The 21,842-nt window shown below is 36.6% G+C and overlaps 5 protein-coding genes and 1 long non-coding RNA gene across 12 annotated transcripts in view; 3 read left to right on the plus strand and 3 right to left on the minus strand.

The window, feature by feature from the left end:
- LOC105170123 overlaps window positions 1-4,036 on the plus strand; it is a 9,948-nt gene extending 5,912 nt beyond the window's left edge. For 2 of the 3 annotated variants that reach the window (XM_011090746.2, XM_011090749.2), the window contains exons 2-5: window positions 680-734; window positions 839-1,159; window positions 1,594-2,458; window positions 2,656-4,036. In XM_011090746.2, the coding sequence (XP_011089048.1) occupies window positions 1,082-1,159; window positions 1,594-2,458; window positions 2,656-3,644 (1,932 nt within the window). In that variant the 5' untranslated portion in view covers window positions 680-734; window positions 839-1,081 and the 3' untranslated portion in view covers window positions 3,645-4,036. Of the gene's footprint in view, window positions 1-621; window positions 735-838; window positions 1,160-1,593; window positions 2,459-2,655 lie in introns of all 3 variants that reach the window. The other variant, XM_011090745.2, reaches the window with a different exon arrangement.
- LOC105170127 lies at window positions 4,504-8,074 on the plus strand. 4 transcript variants are annotated; one of them, XM_020696872.1, is made up of 10 exons: window positions 4,504-4,656; window positions 4,786-4,903; window positions 5,019-5,079; window positions 5,182-5,406; window positions 5,725-5,906; window positions 5,988-6,162; window positions 6,238-6,446; window positions 6,668-6,793; window positions 6,879-6,982; window positions 7,279-8,074. In XM_020696872.1, the coding sequence occupies exons 2-10, from the start codon at window positions 4,828-4,830 to the stop codon at window positions 7,432-7,434; spliced, it is 1,314 nt and encodes a 437-aa protein (XP_020552531.1). In that variant the 5' UTR covers window positions 4,504-4,656; window positions 4,786-4,827; the 3' UTR covers window positions 7,435-8,074. The 4 variants fall into 4 exon arrangements, with proteins under 4 accessions (XP_020552531.1, XP_020552532.1, XP_011089055.1 ...); XM_020696873.1 differs by having other exon boundaries at window positions 4,506-4,656; window positions 4,786-4,867; XM_011090753.2 differs by lacking the exon at window positions 4,504-4,656 and having other exon boundaries at window positions 4,666-4,903.
- On the minus strand, window positions 7,799-10,582 carry LOC105170126 (GTP cyclohydrolase 1). The gene is made up of 2 exons (XM_011090752.2): window positions 9,892-10,582; window positions 7,799-9,220 (listed from the first exon to the last, which is right to left on the minus strand). Exons 1-2 carry the CDS (start codon window positions 10,106-10,108, stop codon window positions 8,058-8,060), a joined length of 1,380 nt encoding a protein of 459 aa, XP_011089054.1. The 5' UTR covers window positions 10,109-10,582; the 3' UTR covers window positions 7,799-8,057.
- Window positions 11,750-13,896, plus strand: LOC105170128 (uncharacterized histidine-rich protein DDB_G0274557-like). The gene is made up of 3 exons (XM_011090755.2): window positions 11,750-12,062; window positions 12,975-13,090; window positions 13,176-13,896. Exons 1-3 carry the CDS (start codon window positions 11,773-11,775, stop codon window positions 13,205-13,207), a joined length of 438 nt encoding a protein of 145 aa, XP_011089057.1. The 5' UTR covers window positions 11,750-11,772; the 3' UTR covers window positions 13,208-13,896.
- On the minus strand, window positions 13,999-18,017 carry LOC105170129 (cyclin-C1-2-like). 2 transcript variants are annotated; one of them, XM_011090756.2, is made up of 9 exons: window positions 17,781-18,017; window positions 17,563-17,669; window positions 17,156-17,195; window positions 16,816-16,860; window positions 16,151-16,269; window positions 15,923-16,037; window positions 15,374-15,418; window positions 14,585-14,732; window positions 13,999-14,362 (listed from the first exon to the last, which is right to left on the minus strand). In XM_011090756.2, the coding sequence occupies exons 1-9, from the start codon at window positions 17,810-17,812 to the stop codon at window positions 14,264-14,266; spliced, it is 750 nt and encodes a 249-aa protein (XP_011089058.1). In that variant the 5' UTR covers window positions 17,813-18,017; the 3' UTR covers window positions 13,999-14,263. The 2 variants fall into 2 exon arrangements, with proteins under 2 accessions (XP_011089058.1, XP_020552623.1); XM_020696964.1 differs by having other exon boundaries at window positions 17,338-17,669; window positions 17,781-17,822.
- LOC110012614 lies at window positions 21,343-21,841 on the minus strand. Its single transcript, XR_002287835.1, has 2 exons — window positions 21,783-21,841; window positions 21,343-21,703 (listed from the first exon to the last, which is right to left on the minus strand). It is a non-coding gene; the product is annotated as an uncharacterized LOC110012614 (long non-coding RNA).

The following is a 21,842-nucleotide window of genomic DNA, read 5'->3' on the forward strand; positions in this document are numbered from 1 at the left end:
GAATGCCTTGAGATTTCTCCTTTTCCTGTTCTTTCTCCCTGATCTTTCTCCCTTTGTTTCACAATGCATCTACTTGTTTTCGGAACAAGTTTAAAACAACTATGGAAATTTGGTTTCTTGAATTCTTTTTTTGGTCTCTCAAATTCTTCGTTTATCGCCACTTGTTTTTGCGTGTCACCACCCATCAAGAGGTGTGTTTTCGGCTCTTTTTCCTTTTTCTCGGAAATTTTATTTTCTTGGCCCGATTCTCCAATTGTTTACCAGTAAAGGGCATTAAATTTCTGTTTTTTTTGAATTTGATGAATTGCAATCTCTCTCTCTTTTTTTCCCTTTCTGTCCTAAGCTGTTGCTGGTTTTGCTTGACACAGTATTTTCTGGCTGATAGCTTAGGGTTTGATCCACTGGACTAAGGCCTGATTCCCATTCTTAAAATCTGAAGATTATGGTCAATGCTAAATTGGTAGTTTGGGTTTGAATATTCTCTGGTCACTTTGTTGATTGACATGTACATACTTAATGGATTAAGATGTGTATTCAGGAGTCAGGTATTGAAGCATGACAGTCATAATAATTTCTACTTTTCGAGTATTATGGTGTTTGTTGGATGTGTTGGTTTTGCAGTTGTGGATACTTAAAGTAGCCTACAGAATCCTTGATTACATCTTTGGATGATGGGCAGGTGTTCTTTGCTTTTGTAGTGTGGTGGAGTTGGTTGAACTTCAGATTCTCCGAAGGTGGTGTTTATATAAAAGAAAGCCTTTTTCCCGTTGAGGAAACTTGATTAGCACCACAAGTTGTCTTGGAGCGTCATAATATTATTGTCTTTTCTTGTTTCCAGATTAAGTACAGGCAGGGAATGAGCATTGCAGAATTTGGAACTTTGACACTGCAAGGGTGATGGATGCCGGGCTGGATTGATGTGTGAGATTGGTTAATGCAAGGCTGGAAATGAACACAAGGACATGGTGCATGGACGACATAATTGTTTCTGGTCGGTTCCTGTATTAGGAAGTTCCGGCCAGAGCGTAGGAAAGCCTTACTTGGTGGAGAGTTTGCCCCACTTTTTCCTTGCCCAAGTGCGATGTCTCGTTGTTTTCCATTTCCACCTCCTGGATATGAGAGAAAGATTGGATCTGATGTTGTGAACTTGATAGTAGAGGTTTGTCTTTCATGTAATCGACCTAATTAACAAGCAGTAATCTCTGGCAATTTCTTTCCATTTCTACACCCACAGATAACCGAATTATCAGTATGTTGTTGCCAAAGTCTTTTTGAAGAAACTTTACAGGGTTTTAAGGCTGTGAGATAATTCTATTATGTGTCTTTTAAATCAGCGATATTCTTATGGTGTTCTCTCTAATACTAATCCTCTAGATGAAGTTTACCTGCAGTATTTATTGTTCTACTCCTTGCAGTAGGCTTAGCATATTGCAGCTTTACATGCAATGCATTATGGCAGTGCATCTTTATTTCCTATTACGTGTTGTATCATTAGCAAGCATTTATTCTTCTAACTGTGCGCTTGTGTATAAGACTTTCTCTTCGTTTTTATATTTACTTAGATGCATATATCACTCACGATCTCTATATCAGGAGAAGCACAAGGAGAAGAAGCACAAGGATAAGAAGGATAAAGACAAGAAAGAAAGAAGTGAGAGAAAGGAAAAGGAGAGAAGTGAAGGTAAACACAAAGAGGATAAGGACCGCAAGGAAAAGAAACATAGGGACAAGAAGGAGAAGAAGAAAGATAAGCAAAAGTCCTCAGAAGAGAAGAAAAGTGTAGGGTCCTTGGAAATTCAGAATGGTGAGAAGCTTGGTCCAGATACCAAACCAATTAATGGAGTCCAGGATCATAAAATTTTGGTGGAATTGGGAAAAAGAGTTAGAAATGAAGGTGGAGCTACAGATAACCAGATGGTTCAGAAAATCACACTCACTGGACAAAGAAAGGCCAACCTTCCATGGAAGATGGAGGAGAATGGTGATGGCATGTCGGCTGAAGCTAATGATGATATCAAGGACAAGAGAGAGCATAGTAGGATGGATAATGGCCAAAGTCTCAAACTTGACGCAAGGGGCTTGGGAAATGGTTTGGTTGGGAATATTTCTGGAGAAAATCAAATTAAGGTTAAAGTCGGTTCCTGCCAAGTGGACACGGTTGAGAAGAAAAAAGATGGAAAAGAAAAGAACAAGCACAGTAACTCTGTTGGTAAAGAAGATGGGCACAAGAATGAAGATCGAGATAAGAATAGGAAATCAAAGGACAAGAAAAGGAAAAAGGAAAAGAAAAAGGAGAAGGAGAAAGTCAAGGATATGGGTAAAGGGACGACAAAACTAGGACATGGTAGTTCTCTAGATCTTCAAGAGAAGAAACCCTCAGGTGTTCTGAAGGAGAGACCTGTCAGCCATGGAGAGCTTGCAGAGCAAAAGGAGCCTGTGTTAAATGGCTTTATACATGGTGAGTTCTTTCCTTTATCGTCAATAGTTAACTTCCATGGAAAACGGATTTTTTCTGTTCACAATGACAGGTAGGAATAGAAGTGCCACTCCAGATTACTTCCCATTGGGTGCTCTTTGGGACATATTGTGTTGGGATGATTGGCATGCTTTTTCCTAAATTTTTTTTTTTTTTTTTTTTTTTTTTTTTGGCTGAAGGCAATGGAGTTCGGCCCCATAATATGTCAAGGCCTGCTCTTTCCTCTCATCAAGTCAGTTCAAATGGAAGTGGTTTTCATCCTCCTCAAAATACTGTAAACTTGGCTGTGGAGAAAGGGGCTGTTATTATGAATCATAAGGTCAACAGTAAGGTTTTGTCCTCTCCAGCAGTGATTCAAAATGTTAGGAATAGGGAACCTGGTCAGACTGCAAATAACTCTAGAGCTGAAAACGGGAGGGCCACTGTTGCTAATCATGTGGCCGGTAATGGACTTAGCTCCTCACATATTTCGGGAATTGGAACAAAGATGGAACTATGCCAAACTGATAGAAATTTGGCCAAGGTGGAGCAGTTTGTCGACAACCACAGTGCTGATGAAAAACTTCCATCCTCACATCCACGTGGGAGGGCAACCATGGCTAATCATGTGGTGAGTAATGGTCTTATCTCCTCAGACGTTGCAGGTATAGGAAGGAAGATGGAACCATGCCAAACTAATAGGAATGTGGCCAAGGTGGAGCAGTTTGCAAACAACGATAGTGCTGCTGAAAGTTTTCATTCCTCACATCCAGTTGTGGAGAATGGTAGAAAGATTGCTGGACCTAAGATTGACAAGGCTGTAGATAGTCAAAGGGCATATGCTGTCCATAAGATGGATGAGAAAGAGTTCAGGAAGAATGGTACATTAGAGTGTAAAGATCTTGTGTCATCGAGGCCTTCATCTGCTTCTGTCAAAGATAAGGAAAAGATCGCTGCCTCTATGAAGCCTCCTCATCCGGACTTGAAATATCTGAGCCAGGTACTCACCATTCCTAAAGTAGAATGGTCTCAGTTTGACGATCAGGACTGGCTGTTTGGCTGCAAGGATTCCAAGGCAAAGAGGCCCAAACTGTCCTCTCAGATTGATTGGACAAAGCAGGTTTGGGCTGAAGCAATACAAGTGGAGTCTGCAGATGTTACTTTTATGCCGTATGTCATTCCTTACTAGACGAATAGATAAGTACACTTCTTGTTGTCACCTTGAGTTGGGAGAGAGCAAAAGTCCCCATCTTAGTTTGATGACATCTTCCACGCCCCTCTAGGGATAATGGGATTCATATCCTGATTTTGGCTTTCAGTTGGTTCTGGAGGTTATTACTGAATGGAACAATTACACTACACTGCTAGTCAAATACTAGCTCTTGGCCAAAGATGGGGCACAATAAGTTGCTGGCTGATACTTGTGTTATTCGGCATAAAAGATGAACTACCTACGTGTTTACGTGCACTTCCACAGGTTCTTGATTGAGGAGATGAGCTCCTGCAACTTAGATGCATCAAAACGTGAGCTAGAGTGACAGATTGTATCCGTAGAGCAGTGAAGTCTACTGGGGGTGGGGGGGGGGGGGGAGAGGGGGGGGGGGCCCTATGGACCGACAGAGTGGAGTCAAGTAGAGGCGGCTTATGATTCCAAGTCCCACAACTGAGAGAAGAGTGCTTTTGTTTTTTTCCTCCTGGTGTGCAGTTTTGCTGCACCTCATTGCAATTTTGATGTGTAAAATATGGAACCGCTCATACACACCTGCTATGTATACAAAATTTTCCAGAGTTAGAAGGAAAGAGCAGTTTTTCTAATTTAATCTTTTCAACCACACTCCCAAGTTCTTATTCATCACTCCTCTTATTGCAGGCAACTAGTACCGCACTGCTTTGTTTTAATGAAGTAAAACTGATCATTTGTGTTTGATCAGTTCCACCTGCAAATTGCAATCCATCGAAAATCGCCTTACTTTGCTTCAGTTTTTATTTGTCAAAAATAATCAAATGAAGTTGAAAAAGTGTAATCCGAGTCGAGACCATATTTTGAAACAGAAACATTCTCTTCTTTTGGGTGGATAATGAAAATATCTTTAGCAGAAAAAAATGTGTTAGTCAACCATATATATAAGTTATATTTCAAATAGACGAAGTCGTCATGGAAAATACAGCGGAGTGCCGCGTGACCTGGTATCGTATCACAGGTGTAAGCAATCACTCGATTTCATCTGAGACTGTTCGCTGGATAGCGTCATCTCTCTAGCAAACTCTCTCTTTCTCTCTCGTTTTAGTTGTTGAATTCTCAGACAAAATCTTGAATTTCTTCTCTCTAGAGTCTTGAGCTTCGCCCGGCAAACTGAGAGAAGCGAGTCATAATGGGTGGCGAGAGTTTCGATCCTCCTCCGTTTTCCACTGGTATTTGGTTTCAAAGACGAAATTTCATCTGTGTCAGTTAAGCCATATATACGTAGAAAATTGTGTAAATTTGATGCGTGTGTCTGTGTAAAATATAAGTATGTGTGTCTGGTTTATGTGTGATCATCGGGTAAAATGTTTCTTTTTGCAGAGGATGAATCATCACTAACCCCAAAATTCCCACTTGCATCAATTACTTCCAGTGTTTTCAGGTACTTCATTTTTTATGCTTTATGTGTTTCCGAGTTTGAGGGGAAATACTAGTTTTCACGGGAATTTGAGGTTGATTATTGTGGTTTCTTTGCTGTGTTCAGTGGGAATGAGGAGGGTTGGAGTCACAAGTCAGAAAATTTTTCAGTTCTCAATGCGGAGAGTGGACTAAATTTTGGAGGATTTCAAGATGAGTGTCCTCGTCTTTCTTTGATTTCTGAGGCCACAGAGAGGCAGAGAGTCAAGGTCTACACAGAGGTATTGAGGAGTTACGAGGAGTTGCGGCCTCGGATTGACAGGTTGGAAGAGGCTAAAAGTAGACTTTTGAGGTATGATTGATTGTTCATGTATCCTCGATTCTTGATTCTTTAAGTTGTCAGTTTTTCGGAATGTATGCATAAGCAATTGACATGATAAGAATCTGAAATTTCAGAAATCTCATTTCAACCAAACTCACTATGGTTTTTGCTTCTGAGATAGCAGGTTGGGTTGCTTTTTGTCAAGATCCTTTTTATACCTGGATTAGTAATTGGATCAGATTGGATTGCTTTGACCATGGAGAACTTGTATAAATGTTTAAAAGTCCCCATCTTTTTTACATGGATTATGTAGTTTGGTTTCCTTGAACTTGTGTGATTTTCCTCCAGCTATACTCCTGGTGCATGGGCTGAAAAGATAGACGTCATGGATTTGAGTGAGTATGATGTACCAAATACTACGTTGCTTTTGCTAATAGGACCAAAGGGTTCTGGCAAGAGCAGTCTTATCAACAAAATTTCTCGGGTGCTTGAGAACGACATAATCGTATCAGGAAGAGCCCAAGTTTCATGTAATATTTTCTCTTTTTTTCTGTGTCGTCTTGCTTATGTTACAGAAATATGGTTTGTTCATCAACCATTTGATTGAACAGGGAACTCTTCTAAAGAAGAAGGGACCTATTTCCTCCATGAGTATGTGATCCCAAGAGGTTCAGGTTCCTTTTGTTTATATGATACACGCAGTTTGTCAGATGATTCCTCTGAAAACCTGAAAATGCTTCAGCGTTGGATGACGAAAGGTGTCTGTCATGGGGAATTGGTCAAAAGGTAATGATTGATGTGTTTTTAATATTTACAATTGATGAAATGTGGAATTACTTTGTGATTGCTTTTATTTCTCAGAAAATCTGATGGTGAGGATTTAAAAGCTCGGTTAAAGTGTAAGGCTCGGAGGAGTCGTTCTTCCAGTCAGTTCAGAGAAATTAACTTTGTCATATTTGTCGTGAATGGGCTTTCTGTATTGGAATCTATGGATAGCGTTGACGGAAAGAAGAAAGAGTACTCTCAAATGATAGCTACTAATTTCAACAATCCCCTGTTGTCCTTTAAAGGTACCAGTTACAAACTCTCATCCTTTTATCCTATCCTCTTCCCTTTTACTCCTTATGAAGAATCTTGGTCGATAGACTTTAATACAGATTGAGCACTTTATTCACCATGCAGAGCATCAAGTTTACCTTCTAGCTGATATCTCATTTTCTTGGCTATTGAAATACGTAAGCGTCTTTTTGGCTACGGCGGAGTTTAATTTTTTGGTTTGTTTGTGCCTTAGATGACAAGCCTATTGTTGTCATCACACATGGAGATTTACTTTCACTTTCTGATCGCGTAAGAATCCGTGTTTATCTGGGAGAGCTCCTAGGTGTCCCTCCAAAGGGACAAATTTTTGACATCCCAGGTATATTATTCTCACATGCTTCTTTCTTCAGAATAAGATTTACAACATTATTTGAACCAATAACTTTGTTTCTTTGTGGTTGCAGAGAGCAATGATTCAGCCACCGATTTGGCAATAGTTGATATGTTAATCTATTGCCTCGAGCGTGCTGATAGAAATCTTCCTCCCAAAAACCTGTTTGTGGGCGAGGTATGGTTGCTTTCATATAATTACAGCTGACCAAACTCTTATCAAGCTTATTTGTGTTCACCTTGGCAAGATGTTAGCGGGCAGTTCATGTTTCCTCCCAAATCCACATAGCACTACTTAAATAAGTGCACTGCAAAATGCATGCAACAGACGAGGACTGCATGCTTCCAAATTCAATCTGAGTTCACGATCCCATTTCTCTTAGTTTTCTTTTTCCACTTACTCATAACCTTCGTGCATGGAGAAATTATACCGCTGCTTATCTTAAGTTACTTATGACAAATATGGTCAAACAGGTACCTTCCTTGAGGTGTATGCTCCTCTGCATTGTTCTGGCAATGGTTGTTGTCTTTCAAGTACATCGATTCTACACTCACCAGCCTCGAGCACCTACTGCTCCATCGCCAATGCAAGTGGATTGGTATAGAATTCGACATTTGTGGTTGGGATAGATAATTCTCAGTTAATGCTCTCTCAGTTAAAGCTATGATTTAAGTAACATGTAAATAAGTGCTCTTGCACTTCCAAGTTTGTTGGTACATATGTTCATAGGTTTAGAACACATTTGGTGTACAAGAATCTCTTAAACAATGCACAAGAGACAACTGATAAAGAAACCACATAAATAGTTATGCCTTGTGTTAATTTCCTTTTTATTTCTAGTACATATTTCACAATCTTTCAACTTCAAGCTGCAAAGTTTCTACGAGGCAAATTTAAAACATACAAGCAAGAACAAGAAATCCATCGAGCGACCACTGTTGGGCAATGAACAGATAAATAATGGATTATATGAATAAGAAAAAAAAATATATATTTGAAAATTAAGAAAATGCTGAATAAGATCAACGTTTTTATAGGCTACGACGCCTTTATGTTACAGGCATGGAGCAAAAGGATGAAGAATGCTTTCAATAAAAAACCAGCCGAAAGGGTATTTCTGGGGGCTCTCTTTCACCACTGCAGCTTCAGTGACGCTCCCAGACAAGGCACATACTTAAAACAAGGGCTTCAAAAATGGGCTATTTAATTCAGTATAAAATGTATACCTACTTCAGTCAAGGATCAAGTTCCACTAGCAAGAGTTTGGAATAATCTGCAAAAATTTTGCCCTTGCCGTTGGGTCGGTGGAAAATCGACCCAAGACAGCAACTGTAGCAGTACTGCTTCCGAACTTCTCAATGCCTCTAGAAATCATACAAGTGTGACTAGCTTCAACAACTACCATTACATCTTCACCTAGGAATGTTGAAACTGTCTCAGCAATCTGCCTGGTGAGCCTTTCCTGTACTTGGAGTTTGAAACCATAAAAATGTACTACTGACTGTAGAAGGGATTTTCCAACAGGGTTGATCCGATTGGAGCTGAAATAACCTATATGAACCACACCGTGAAATGGGAGTAAATGGTGTTCACATTGTGACCAAAATGACAAATTTAGCTCAGAACAGATGTGTTCTTCGTTACAGCTGACGTCCCCATTGGGAGTTAAAGAATCTCTCTTACTACGGACGAATCCATTTAGATTCATGTCCAGATTAGTGTTTTTGAAATTCAACAACCACTTGACAAATCGAGCAGGAGTTTCTGCAAGTTCTTTCCTTGATGGGTCCTCCCCTAAAGAAGAAAGAATTGATGACACTGCACTGACCATAGCTGAATCTGATGCCCCCATCTTCCGGAAAGTCTGAGATGGACACCAAGATTTGTTAACTGAACCTCTGCCACAAGCATCGTCGACATTTATACCCCTGAATCTGAGAAGACTGAGGAAATCAGTCCAAGAGTCAGCCTTCTCATTGTCAAAAACTCCAGAGCCTGACATAACAGAAATCTTTACCCATCCGTGGTGATTCGGGTCGAAGATGGCTGACTCAAAATCAGGGAAATGAATGTGGGAACACTGGAGGACGACAGCAACTCCAGTTGGTTTAATACCCTGTTGGAGAGCTGAACAAACCTCATCGGCCAATCTTTGTGGATCTTGAAGCCGCTTAGCAAAAACTTCAGCAACTCGAGAGAGCTTGCTTAGGCCTACAACCCTCTGACCAGAGGGGACATAACCTACATGACACTTAACCTGGAAAGGAAGCAAGCAAGACTCGCAATATGAAAAGTGATCAAGATCACGCACAATTACAAGCCCACCTGCTCCACCGGCGTGACCAAATTTACTTTCCAACCCAGCTTCGGGGAATAAAGCACCACTAACAATGTCATTTACCTTTTGCTTATAACCTGGACATATGAAGAAGTATATATTACAAACACGAAGCAGGAATCATTACTCAAGTTATTGCATCTAACAAAATCTGTTCATTGAATTTCAAATAATCCAACTTCAAACACCATAGGCACCAGAACAAGTATGAGAACTGCTCTACATAAGCATGCTAGAAACAAGGAACGGATTAAAGAACAAGATCTGATAATTACCTCAGTAGTGTGACAGGATTAAGTATAAGATGCAAAGAATGAGGGCAAGCAATCGTTACACGCTATTTTAAATAAGTTACATTCATCTTCTGCAATTAGCCTACTGAACTTGAAAGATTTAACTGTAGTCCTAGCAGCACAAGTAGTGATTCTTAACATAATCTTCCATAAGGCAGTTAACCAGCTGGATATGTGTGAACTACAAGAAAGAAAATTATAATTTGTTTTGTTGATGCCAAGTCGGCCAAACATTTGTTTAGAACAACATGTCAGTTCCAACATCTAACAATAATTATTTAAGAATTTAAAGATCCACCACGACCCAGAGCTCATTATTTAATCCACAGTTTCTCAATAAATCCTCACATTATTGAGAAGCATCAGATCCAACTCTATTGGTTCTCCGACTGTAAGCAATGTGACAGTCAAAGTTTGATAGAAAACAGAGATGCAGAAAAGCAATCAAGAATCACCTCGAGTCCCTTCTCTGAGGGCCTTGGCCACACGGAGAGGGGTCTTCCGCAGACCTTCACGATTGATATCTTCACCCAAACCCTGCAAGAGGACTCCCACAGCATCCTCGATGGCCAGAGTCTCGGGCTCCCCCTCAAAACCCAGCTCAACACACTCCCCAACATTGATTCCATTCTCTAGTTCCACATTGTAATGGCATTCATCTAAAGCGCCCATTGACAGGTTACGATATAAATCCCACCCACCAATGAACCAACTTCAAACCACAGTGCCAAGATCGAAACACCCGCACCAAAACACACCAAATTAAATCTAATGATATGAGAAGCAAGAACAAACCCCACTTGAGATTCAGCTCAAGATTCGAGCTTTTTAGCTCCGAAATGCTAAGAATGACCAAAGATTCAAAATTTAACCCCTCCCCAAATCAGAACAATCAGCAAAAAAAAAAAAAATTAACTCCGCACAAATCAAAATAAGAGCTTAAAGAATAACAATAGAGAAATCTTGAAACAAGACAGCACCTAGAGAGAGGGAGGGAGGGAGAGAGAGAGAGAGAAAGAGGAGGGGAGTGGAGGGCTGTTATTGAGAGAAGGGGAAGAAGAGAGGGTGAGGGATGTGTGTGCGCTAATCGTTTGAAGGAGCTATATATAAAAAACGTAGGGCTGCCGTTGATTTTTGGAATGTGTGGAAGGTTTGCCATTTTTCTCCCAAAAGCATATTACTTGAGATTTGGCTCATCAAAGGAGTGGGACCCAGCTCAATGGAGATGGTGAGTCGGTGAAGTGTCGTTTTCGAGTATGAAATGGTGGCGGTCAAGCTCCCAACCACACTCTCTTCTTGTTGGTTGGTGCTGATCTTCGTAACGGTTATTTATCCACTTACACCCCTTTAATTATTAAAAATTAGCATGTAGCCCTCACTTTTTGCTTTAAGAGACGAACATGCCCTTTCGATTGCATACATACATAACCCACGCTGCTGTAGGCTATGATTGGGCAAGTCCCACTACAACCAAACAAAATAATAATAATAAAATGTGTAGTTAAGTCAAATAAAGCACTGATGACATAGAGATCTTCCAATCTGGAATTCACTTTTTTCTTTAAGGATTTTTTTTTTAATATCTTCTATATATTATTATTATTATTAAAAAAATTATTCATATCAAATTTAAATATTAATTTTTATTTTTTAAACTAAAAAAAATTGATTGTAATAATAATTTCAATATATTTTTTTATCTCCACTCACTACTCCATGTTTTTTTCCATCTTATTTGTTTATTTTTTTCACAAATTTTTATATTCTTAATAAATATAATTATAATTTATTTTTCTCTCGCAATCACTTCACATTTTTTTTCTTTTATGGATTTTTTTTCTTTTATCTCGTGCCAAAATTTTTTCTATATGCTCATAGGAATACTTTCAACAATAACTAATAAAACTAAAAGAAACCAATTATTTTATTTTATGAAAAAACTCTCGAAATAAAGAATCAACATCTTGTAATAGATTATAAAGATATTTATTAGAGTCAATAATTTACAAATATTTAAATAACTTTAATGGATCGTTTTATATTTATAACTATGGTAAATTATATTAGCAGCCTATGGAACTAAGTATATTTACATAAATTTTATATCCCTTATAAAATTATAAGTACATTAGATGAAATTATAATTATAATTTATATCGATAGTGTAAACAAGAATTAAAAAATATACAAATGGTCAATAAAGGACATTAAATTGATACTAATTTAAAAATATATTTATAAATTTAGAAAGATCATAAAATATTTATATAATTAAATCTAATTTCAGATAATTTACCCTTAAAATGCAAATGGGCGCCTCCCCAGTCGTCAACCAGATGGATTCCAACAGTGATGGGAAAACTCCCACTCCCACCTCATTTCATCCTCCCCACCACCACCACCACCATCACGGCCACCATAGCCGCCACCACCACCATTTCTTTTACATTTCACCTCACTGCCCATTTCACCGCTCTATGTCGCAACCAAAGAATCACTCTCCGTCATGCTCTTTTTCCACCTATTACCCCTCTCCTCAAAACCCAGAACCCGTTGCTTCTATTCCGCCCAATTCTCACTCCAGCTTTCTGGATAATCAGCCCAACGAATCTTTCGATGATTCCCAGTAAGTTCTTGAAAGCGCTCAATTTGGTTTCTTATTTACTTCTTCTCCCTCCTCATGTGATATTGGAAATGAGGAGTTACTATGTTTTCAAAAATACTGGGATAAATTGCTATTTTATTTTTCATAAGGGCTTGTTTGCCTATTTTTTATAGCAGTAGCTTGTAATTTACCCCTTAATTTCTGCTTAATTTCTCTTATGTGTAGACTTTGGGTTTCTGCTGAATTCTATTGTTCCAATGTGTGAGGATTATTTATGAATACAGCGGGTGGCCATAAAATTTGTTTTGCGGGTTTGTTGTTGCTAATCTGTTTTTAGTACTTCTTAGAAGGTACAGTGTATAGAATTCTCTTGTGGTATTTGTGATGGGACAACTTATAACTGGTATGTAATGTGTTTATATATGTCTGTTAATACCAATATGTGACTACTTCGTGATTTTGTAGTTCATTTGGAATTTGCATAGTGTCCCTTTGTTATTAAACTTATATGATGTGTAGACTGGCGAAGATGATGCATTATGACGCAAATGCTCCTTATCATGGCCTGGAGATTTAGTCCTATATCTACTGGTTGATTTCTTTCCCAGGCCTTTCAAGGACTTGATAAAGGACGCATGTGAAACGATTTCGACTTGCAGTTTATATGCCAAACTAATAAATGCTCTTCTGGGTGCTCATGTGCAATTCAACTGACCAATCTTTTCCCATTGTTTTGCTTACTTTTGGTGGTTAAATAACCCCACTCTAGAGCAGTAGGCTTATGTTCTGTGGTGGGGGCAGCAATTTTATGAGAATCTTGGAAATATGTGCATGGGATCTTCGTGCAATTTGAATAGTTGAATGTAGGTGAATACACTTGATCTCGCCTTTGTGCATTGATCGGCTTTGTCATTTTGCTTTGTTTGGCATCAGAATGATGCAGGATAACATTGAGAATGTTGAAGTTGAGGAAGAAGATGACCCTATTTACGTTCTAACTGATGAATGGAGGGATTTCTTTGCAAAATCAGAGGCCAAAAGGAGACTAGGTCTTCATAATTTTCCATCATCTTAAAGTTTTTACTTTGAGAATTGAAGCTTATGTCTTACAGCTTTGCGCTTATGGCCCTGCAGCAAAGAAGCAGGCTAAGAAGGGGAAGAATTAGAAAAGAGAAGCTCGCCTTCATTTATTTGCTCCGCACTCTGCAAGACTAGTGATCTATAATGTTCTTGAGCAAAGATGATGAGGAAGAAGTCAGCTCATGAAAGATGATTCTTGCATCATCGTAACCGGCCAAATGAAGCGCTTTTTTGGTTTCATTTCTGTACATCATGTTCCAGGAGGATTCTGTGTGTATATTTTCTTGATCTTATGCAGCTGGATCTTTATTCCCGTGCAATTGTGGTCGTTGAGGATTCTTGTCATAGAACCATTTTTCTTGCTTGTTTCTACTTTTAACCTAAAGCTCCTATGTCTCCCAACTATCGTACAGGGACAATGGAAGACTAACTTGTGACTGCTGGCCGACATCAGAAGCTTGTAAAATGAACACGAGTACGAGCCCTGATAGGCTGACACCAACAAGTACTGCTGTACTGCTGGAAGCTGAGAGCAGTGTTTAGGAGAGCGGTTAACATCAAAAGCTCACGTGCGAAACTGCTTTAAGGTTGTGAATGATGAATAATCATGTCATATCAGAGATTTTGGAACCAAGTTTATTCAAAGTTAATACCAACAACCTTTATTGAGGATCAATCTGATACTGATTTTTGGTTGTACTGCTTTCTCTTTTAAAATGTTAATGCAACATCCCTGGCATTCATTACTCCCTCTTATACATGTTTCTACCCGTAAGTAAATTAACATTGTTCTTCACAAAGAGAGAACATGTTTCTCAGGTTTAATACACAACTATAACTCGCTGCCGGGAAAAAAATGAAAAAACAAACATTGGAATATAAACAATAAACAAGCAAGTGCAGTTCGTCACTGATTGTGTAAGAAATCTTGTCAAATCCACCACTATTTAGCTCTTAACTTCCTTCCTCTTCATATGGAGGTCCTAATCAAGACAACAATCTTCGAAAGAGAAAAGACAGTCACTGAAACACCTTGCAATGTCTGCATCACTTGTAACTCTTGCAGCTAGTAGTAACTTCAGGGAAAGCCAGTTGGCCAAAAAATTAAAACTTCCAGATAACAGTTTATTACAAGCACGTAATTATTTGGATAGCTTGTTCAAGGCTGCGTTAACATTGTCATCCGTAATCAGCTTGTGGCCGTCGTAAAAATCTAGTATCTCCATTGCCATGTTTTTCACCTGCCAAGTTAAGTAACACATGAAATGAATTGAGAAAATTAGAAATGCCAAGAATGCATTTTCATTGCATCATTCGTGCTTTGTCTTTTGATGCACATAGTTCAGACACTAGAAGATTTCTTTGAGGGGAACCGGAAGAGTTGACAAAGGTTTTGGAAAGCCAAAATTGTGAAATTTTAGGATGAAGTATCAAGGCTAAATGATTTAGTTTAGACAACTCACCACATTCATATCAACTTGAAGCTCTTCAAACCACACCGTGTTTTCTTTATTCTTTTGGACACTTGCAATGTATATGCAGGCTAATGCAATCAAGTGAGGGGGATATATAAGAATCAAGTCCATCTTGTAAGTATCATTAACAATAGCCCTACAAAAATGACAGTCAAACGAAGTATTTTATCATAATCCATTGATTGTCAGATTGAATGCAAAAAAGAGGGAAATACATGCAATAGAGAAAGCAAATTATTTCTTTTATCAACCCAGGCATAGATGAATATGCTGCCCATTTTAGTAACCCACAGGAGGTGTGAACTGTTATACTAGAAATTTGATGATATTATACAGTAAACTACTGACATCATTATGCATGATCTGAGGTCTATATCCAAGTTAGGTCGGTACACACATGGGTAGCATGTAACTTTCCCCGAAATATCCCCCTTGCCCGGGCCGAAGTCCCCAGCAAAAATAGGAGGAAAATGAATATCCTTCCATGATAAATGGACCGACCAAGAGTTGATTGCACTGAGAAGAACACATTGATCTGATGGACAGACCTTCTGTAAAATACAGTGAATCCTCGTATAAATATTTGTGACAAAACGTAAAATTGGTTACGTAGAGAGATAAAAGGGGTCGTTCCAACAGGTGGTGCACATAAAAGAATGAAATAAACTTGAATCAATCATACTTCTACAGATTGCATAAAAGAGTAACAGACTAAAAAGCCGGATATCCATGTCTCAAATGGTGAACAACATACAGGAAAGACAAAATAATATTTACCAAGTTACTAGCATTGCATCATTCATGCCAGCATCCTGAAGTAACCTAAAATTGCAGAAATTTTTTGTTGTCAGATAAATATACAACATTAAGAAACTAAAAAGACCTCAATTGTCTCAAGGCAACTAAATTTGATGCATTGCATAAGTACAAGCAGAAAACCTGCACTAGTTTAAGAGAAGATTGGCATAAAGCAATTTGATGCTAGACCTAATATACAACAAAATTTCTCATGCACATCTTTGTGGGGAGATGCAAAAAGATTGAAATCTCATCGCGAATTGGAAACAAATTCGAATTTACCTTTTTAAGAAATGTAAATTTTACCATTTCAATGTTATTTTTGAAATAAAATATGAATCATGATACTAGACTTTTTTACAAAAACAACCAAGAAAACAAGTGGTTTTACATATAATCTTCTTTCTTCATGTAGGACATAGAAATTGGTAAAGATCCTACTCAAGAATAAATTAATTGGGCAAGCAACAGTTAACAAATGACACAGAACTCATTATTAAGATAATCCATATTTGGAGGTATACTTACTGCGGCAGTGCTTGATAAGGATGGAATACAACTAAATAATAGTTTAAGGCTTCTAAAATTTTCATTTCCATTTCTAGAATATCCCTTACTTCAAATCGATACTTCTCATCAGAATCTGCAAAATCAAAAAGGTAATTCCTGCCACTTATAATGCCACACAAAACCATAATGGGGTCAAAAAGAAATAACTTACATCATGTAAAAGTTTAATACAGATATTATACTTACATAATTTCTTGATATAAAATACAAGATGTCTTGCCTGCACTGTGCTTTCTTCAACTTTAGCTGCCAAGTACAAGCAGGTTGGAGCAACCAGACGAGGATCGCATTCGGTCATACTTCTCCTGAAAAAATATCAGTTTTATGCTCAAGACCTAGAACAAACTTCCAACAATAAATGCCGCATGGAATAAGACTTTGGAATATCATCTCGAATGTTTGACATTGAGAACACCACCTATTACGGGCTGAGTAGGTTTAGTGACCTTCATATGTCTAAATGTTGGTAATAAAGTAGAGAACTGTAGAAATTTCAAGTCTTCAGACAGATCTTTAGCAGGAGTGGGAGCAATCACTTACAGACCACAAGACACTTGAGACTCAAGTTGTTGCTTGATTTTTGCTGGCAAGAGCTTAAGGTTTCAGAATGGAAACTAGAAAGTTCCTCCAAAATTAAAAGGATTCTTCACAAATTCAATATCTTAGGTTTTCAGTGCAAGCATCCCAAAGAAGCATGTTCATGTTCAATTCAACTTTTGTAGGCCCCTAGGTGGAATGCCATGAGAAATTGTCAGTCTCAAAACCCTGTTGGTTTAAATTCTATAACAAAAAAATGAAAGAGAATTTCAAGTAAAAGACTAGCTCTTAACATCAAACATGGATAATTATACCTTGCATAAACACGTCTCATGTATGTAATGGCAGTAGCAACAACCCTGAAAAGTTATCAACAGTAAGGAATCTCTGTTACTGATGGAAATGCAAAAATAAATGCGAATTATTCAGACCTTATTACACCTCTTGTGGCTTAGCCAATGTCACCTAGTTTAAATGCATTTCAGCTAAAATTTGGAAACAAGCAATGTACTTCATATTATAGAAATGATGATTAGCTCCATAATCAGATTAACTCTGAGAAAACTGGAAGGCTCATCTGTAATGGTAATACTAATGATGCTTATGAAGTTTTTGAGTGAAAGGATTAAACCCATTGAAAAAGGTAAACCATACCTTTGCCGAACTTTCACATTCTGAGCCAACCTTGCGATATCTGACTCGAAAAGGAGAAAAACAGAGGCATATGTCAAGAATATACAGTCTAATGGATAGAATAGATGGTTGTTTTCCCAGTTAAATGTGAAATTGAGTACAAACTAGGGCCACATTCTGATCACATGCAGCAAGAAGATTACCAGGTCACACCAATTGTAATTCACAAGAATGATGTATCGAAGCGCCATAATCATACACTGAAACAGAAAATAACAAAGAAAAAGACCCCTAGAAAAGAAAAAGAAAATATAATGCTTACACATAACAAAGGGAAACTTTCAGATTTTCATGATCATCTTAAGATAACCAATGCGTTAAAAGATGGGCAAGACCCATCTGTTTGAAAGTGTTGTAGTAAAGATTACAATTAGCGATGTGGGACTTGATGAGCTTGAAATCTTCAAGAGTTATGCCCCTTTCTTTATCCAGTGGTTGCACCACATCCACCTCTTCCAGGTCCATCAGCTGTTTGCTAAAATTTCAGAATCAAACAAGAAATGAACAAATTAGAGCAATCAATTCTTAAGAAAGAATTACAGCGAAAGAAGAGAGAAATTCCCCTCCAAATCCAATCTGGACTTACAAGTGAGACGAAGTCCAGAAATTGGCAGCCATGCAAATACAGAAACCAAAGCTATGCTTTACCAAACATGGAACATAAAATTCGTCGTAAATTCCAACAACCCAGCACCCAGCAAGCAGGGCTTTTCTCAACTCTCAACTTTCCAACTTATAAAAAACCAAAAAGAAAAATTCTTGTAATAAGTAATGATTAAGAGGGCGTTTCAGAAAAACAAAATTATAAATATTCTTTTAAATAAATGGTGAGCATGATTAATGCATCATAATTCATAAATGTAACTCATAATCCCAGTTATCATAAATAAAGACGCTCACCCAAGAGTCACTACAGTCACCATCTTCAACCAGCCCAATTTTTTTGGACCAGAAGAGATTAATGGATCTGGACATTATGCCCAATCTTGCAGTCATCTGGGCTCAGAGTTCAGCCCAAAACAGAATCTTACGAAACAAGAAAAAAGAGAAGAAGATTTAAATATAAGGAGCGAGTATGAGCGAGAGTGAACGTAAGGCGTGTGGATTCCTTCCAATGAGTTGTTGTCAAATTCATTCCTACCCTTAACATCAACATCACTCTCATCATTTCAGCAGATGGGAATGGGATTTTCTCTCTTTCTTCTCAAATTCTACATTCCTCGTCTCCTCACTTACGAAATTGATATGTGGCATGTCGCGTCATAATTGGGTTATCACCCAAACTAAATTGTGTACATAATTTGCGGAATAGAGAGAGCAGTAGGGGGGTCTAAAATATTAAATATCCAAGAGTGATACAATAAAATGTTAGCATAAAGTCGTATGAATTATGGAGTTGTAGCAAATGGGATAGAATTTGATAGTGGTGTCATGATCTCAAGTATAGAGAGTTTATTCGACCCTATCCAGATCCAGTAAAGGAGTGCCCCCCCACCCCACATGTACATCTCTATCTCATGTCACGACTGTCCCAACATAGACAAAAAGATGTTTCCAGGTACAATTATTATTAACATCTCTCATCTCATCAACAACTTCTTCATTTCTGGATAAGGGTGAAGTGGAAGGTGGAGGAGCTTACTCAGATTTGGAGTTTCCGACGCCAACAAAAACATACTCACTTTCTTCATGCACTCAAACACACCCAACTGGTATATGTAACATCTCACCTCTAATGGACAATATCTCATTTTAGTCCTATAATTTTAAAGAGTTTGACATTTTTTATCTTGTAATTTAATTGTAAACATATATTAACTTTTGAATCCAAAAGTCCACTCAATTTACTCCAATGAAAAATAATACTAAAAGACAATTTCAAATAAAACTATCGTTATAAATACATATATCAAATAACAATAATTTTATCATAATATAAGTATTAACGACAAGAATGATATGTATATATAGATAATCACCAACAATTTTGATATCGTGATTTGATTTTTTTTAATCATTATATTATTATTATTATAGTGATTGTCTAAAGTAAATATAAAATTATATCTGACCTCTGATAGAACAAAATGAATTACGTGACACATATTACAATGGAAAGTGGATTTCAAAAGAATGGTCTGAATCATGAGCCAACAACACGTACGATTGAGATTGCTTGTCTTTGACTCTATCTGGACTGTAAGAGAAATGTTTCCCTGAGGCCCTAATTTTCCGGCCACGTACTAATTAAATGTGATCAGTTCCTCAACGTAATTAAATAATTAACAATTAAGTGGTTGGTAATATTGTGATGTATGCATGTTTACATGTCCAAAGAGTAGTCTTCTGGAACTGGGAATTCTATAAAAACGTTGTAAAATCAACATCAGACAGACTGGAATATTTAGAGCCAAAGTCGCCCACGGTTTTTCCAAAACAAGTACGCACCACTTGCTGCATTCTACTTGTGGAATTAAGTGTATGAATACAGGAAGGCGGCAAGCCCCATGTTTTTGTTTTGGACAATCTATCTATACGTATATGAATAACTATTTTTTAGATTGAGGTAAAATTATAAGTCGAATCAAATTAAGTTGACGAATTTAGACAGACTCTGTAGCTAGATTTAGATTGAAGAACATAAGTAATTGGGTCGTAAAATCCTTACCGAAAAGGACAAGTGTTGGATGATATATAATTGTAGGCAAGATCGATATCGAGATCTGTACAAAATAGAGTATTCAGTTTCCATCAAAATATATTCATAATCTACTTAAATGTTAAAGCAGTTGTGTTGGGATTTGTGTACTACCGAATCGTGTTTATATTTATTAGTAAATTAATGCGCAGCTAACGGGCGGGGGGTGGCCTACATCTTATCAAAGCAAATGTATACCGTGTTTTACCTAAATTTATACACTATGTTTGTTTTTATTTTCAATTTATTTTTGAGATATATTAAACTATGCTCAATATTTATTATCATTCAAAAATATTTTATTTATATATTTTAAATTATTTTAGCACAAATACATATATATATAAAGGCATGATTTGACAATAAATAGTAATTTTTGTCTCCCAAAAACACAACATTAAACATACAATACTTATCTTTAAAAATAAATCCAAACATACATATTATCTCTAACACACACTTATTTATCTTCGTTTTTCTCTTTCTATCTCCACAAAAAACAACAAAACACTGAGAAAATGAATCCAAACATTATGATAAGCTCCTCAAAATATTTTATAAAATATTAAAGAGTTTATAAATTTCAATAAAATATTTGATATTTTTTTAAATAGCTTATTAGATCTTAAAATATATTTTAGATTTATAAGTTTTTTTTAAAAAAAAATCTTAATTTTTTTTATATATCTTATAAGCTATATAAAATTAATATGTCAAAAGATAAAAATATCCTCACTTACATACTCACTATCTCTCTCACACACAAGCACACACAATGTCTCTCTTTTAGGATTTAAAAGTTTTTTTTTTACTATTTAATTTTTCTAACATTCGAAAAAGAAAAAATACTTCACTCTTTAATAATAAATTATTGTAGTTAAATAAAAACAAAATTGGCATTGATATTATGTTTACTGAAAAATATAAATTCAATACATTATAAATTATACAACTAGAAATAATTATTGTATTAACAAAGAAAAAATTAATTGTATATATATCTATATTAATATTTGACTAGTATGAATGTTATTTTTATTCAAAAGTTTAGGTAATAATTTTTTATTTTTTATTATTAAAAAAAGATTATCTATTAAATTTTTATTTGAAATTTAAATTAAAATGTACTATTTATAAAAGTGTTTTAAAAGTTTTTAAAGCAAAATATACCAAGAAATAACAACTTATTTGATTCTAATGGTATCATGCCTATTTTAATTATTTTATCTATAAAAGACCTCATTTTGTCAAATACCCTAACATTTTATAAAATATTTTTATATTTTTTAAACTTTAATATCTTATTTTATCTAAACACTTCACAAACTTATTTTTTAAAATAAGATCAAATTTTGTGCCGTAAGCTTAGTTTACCAGAATTGTATTTAATGTTGAATTTATATTTTAAATTTGGATCCATCGATTATTTTATTTATAAAAAAAAAATCAATGAACAAAATAAATGGCTCTCCGGTACATAAGATGCACCAGGATGGTGTGTGTATTAATTGAAATAAAAATTTTAATAAGATTTAAAATAAAAAAATTCGCAAATATACGAATCGAAAAACGGGTCTACTCTATAAAATTACATTTAATACATCCTATATATAGTTAGATTAAACCTAAACTATTATTTAAATGCCACCGCCTTCCCCCAAAAAGAAAGAAAAAATCAATTATATTTGATCTGGCATTGGAGCACCCCAAGACATTCTCCCTGATCTGGACGGCTTCATGCTCCTCCTCCTCTTCAACTCATCAAGCTGAGACTGCCACCTCATTCTCCACTCTCCTCTTTCCTCCATTCTCTGTTTTCAAGGAAAAAATTAGCATAATTCTACAAAATGTTCTCAAAATAAGCAGAAAAATAATTTAAAAAAATATTACCTCATCATATCGATATGGCGGCCTTCTAGCTGCTGAGAACCCCAAAGACGACCCCCCCGG

This window comes from Sesamum indicum, linkage group LG9, assembly GCF_000512975.1.
Source record: "Sesamum indicum cultivar Zhongzhi No. 13 linkage group LG9, S_indicum_v1.0, whole genome shotgun sequence".
Classification (NCBI taxonomy): Eukaryota; Viridiplantae; Streptophyta; class Magnoliopsida; order Lamiales; family Pedaliaceae; genus Sesamum; species Sesamum indicum.

Excerpts from the sequence above, each read along its gene's own strand:
- LOC105170128 (XM_011090755.2), top strand. The coding sequence starts at position 11,773 with ATGGATTCCAACAGTGATGGGAAAACTCCCACTCCCACCTCATTTCAT. Across the intron at positions 12,063-12,974 it reads GAATCTTTCGATGATTCCCA|AATGATGCAGGATAACATTG; the intron begins GTAAGTTCTTGA and ends GTTTGGCATCAG. Across the intron at positions 13,091-13,175 it reads AGAGGCCAAAAGGAGACTAG|CAAAGAAGCAGGCTAAGAAG; the intron begins GTCTTCATAATT and ends ATGGCCCTGCAG.
- LOC105170127 (XM_020696872.1), top strand. The coding sequence starts at position 4,828 with ATGGGTGGCGAGAGTTTCGATCCTCCTCCGTTTTCCACTGGTATTTGG. Across the intron at positions 6,163-6,237 it reads CATGGGGAATTGGTCAAAAG|AAAATCTGATGGTGAGGATT; the intron begins GTAATGATTGAT and ends TTTATTTCTCAG. Across the intron at positions 6,983-7,278 it reads AAAACCTGTTTGTGGGCGAG|GTACCTTCCTTGAGGTGTAT; the intron begins GTATGGTTGCTT and ends ATGGTCAAACAG.
- LOC105170126 (XM_011090752.2), bottom strand. The coding sequence starts at position 10,108 with ATGGGCGCTTTAGATGAATGCCATTACAATGTGGAACTAGAGAATGGA. Across the intron at positions 9,221-9,891 it reads CCTCAGAGAAGGGACTCGAG|GTTATAAGCAAAAGGTAAAT; the intron begins GTGATTCTTGAT and ends TCATATGTCCAG.
- LOC105170129 (XM_011090756.2), bottom strand. The coding sequence starts at position 17,812 with ATGGCTGCCAATTTCTGGACTTCGTCTCACTT. Across the intron at positions 17,670-17,780 it reads TTCTGGACTTCGTCTCACTT|CAAACAGCTGATGGACCTGG; the intron begins GTAAGTCCAGAT and ends CTGAAATTTTAG. Across the intron at positions 17,196-17,562 it reads CAAGTCCCACATCGCTAATT|ATATCGCAAGGTTGGCTCAG; the intron begins GTAATCTTTACT and ends TTTTCGAGTCAG.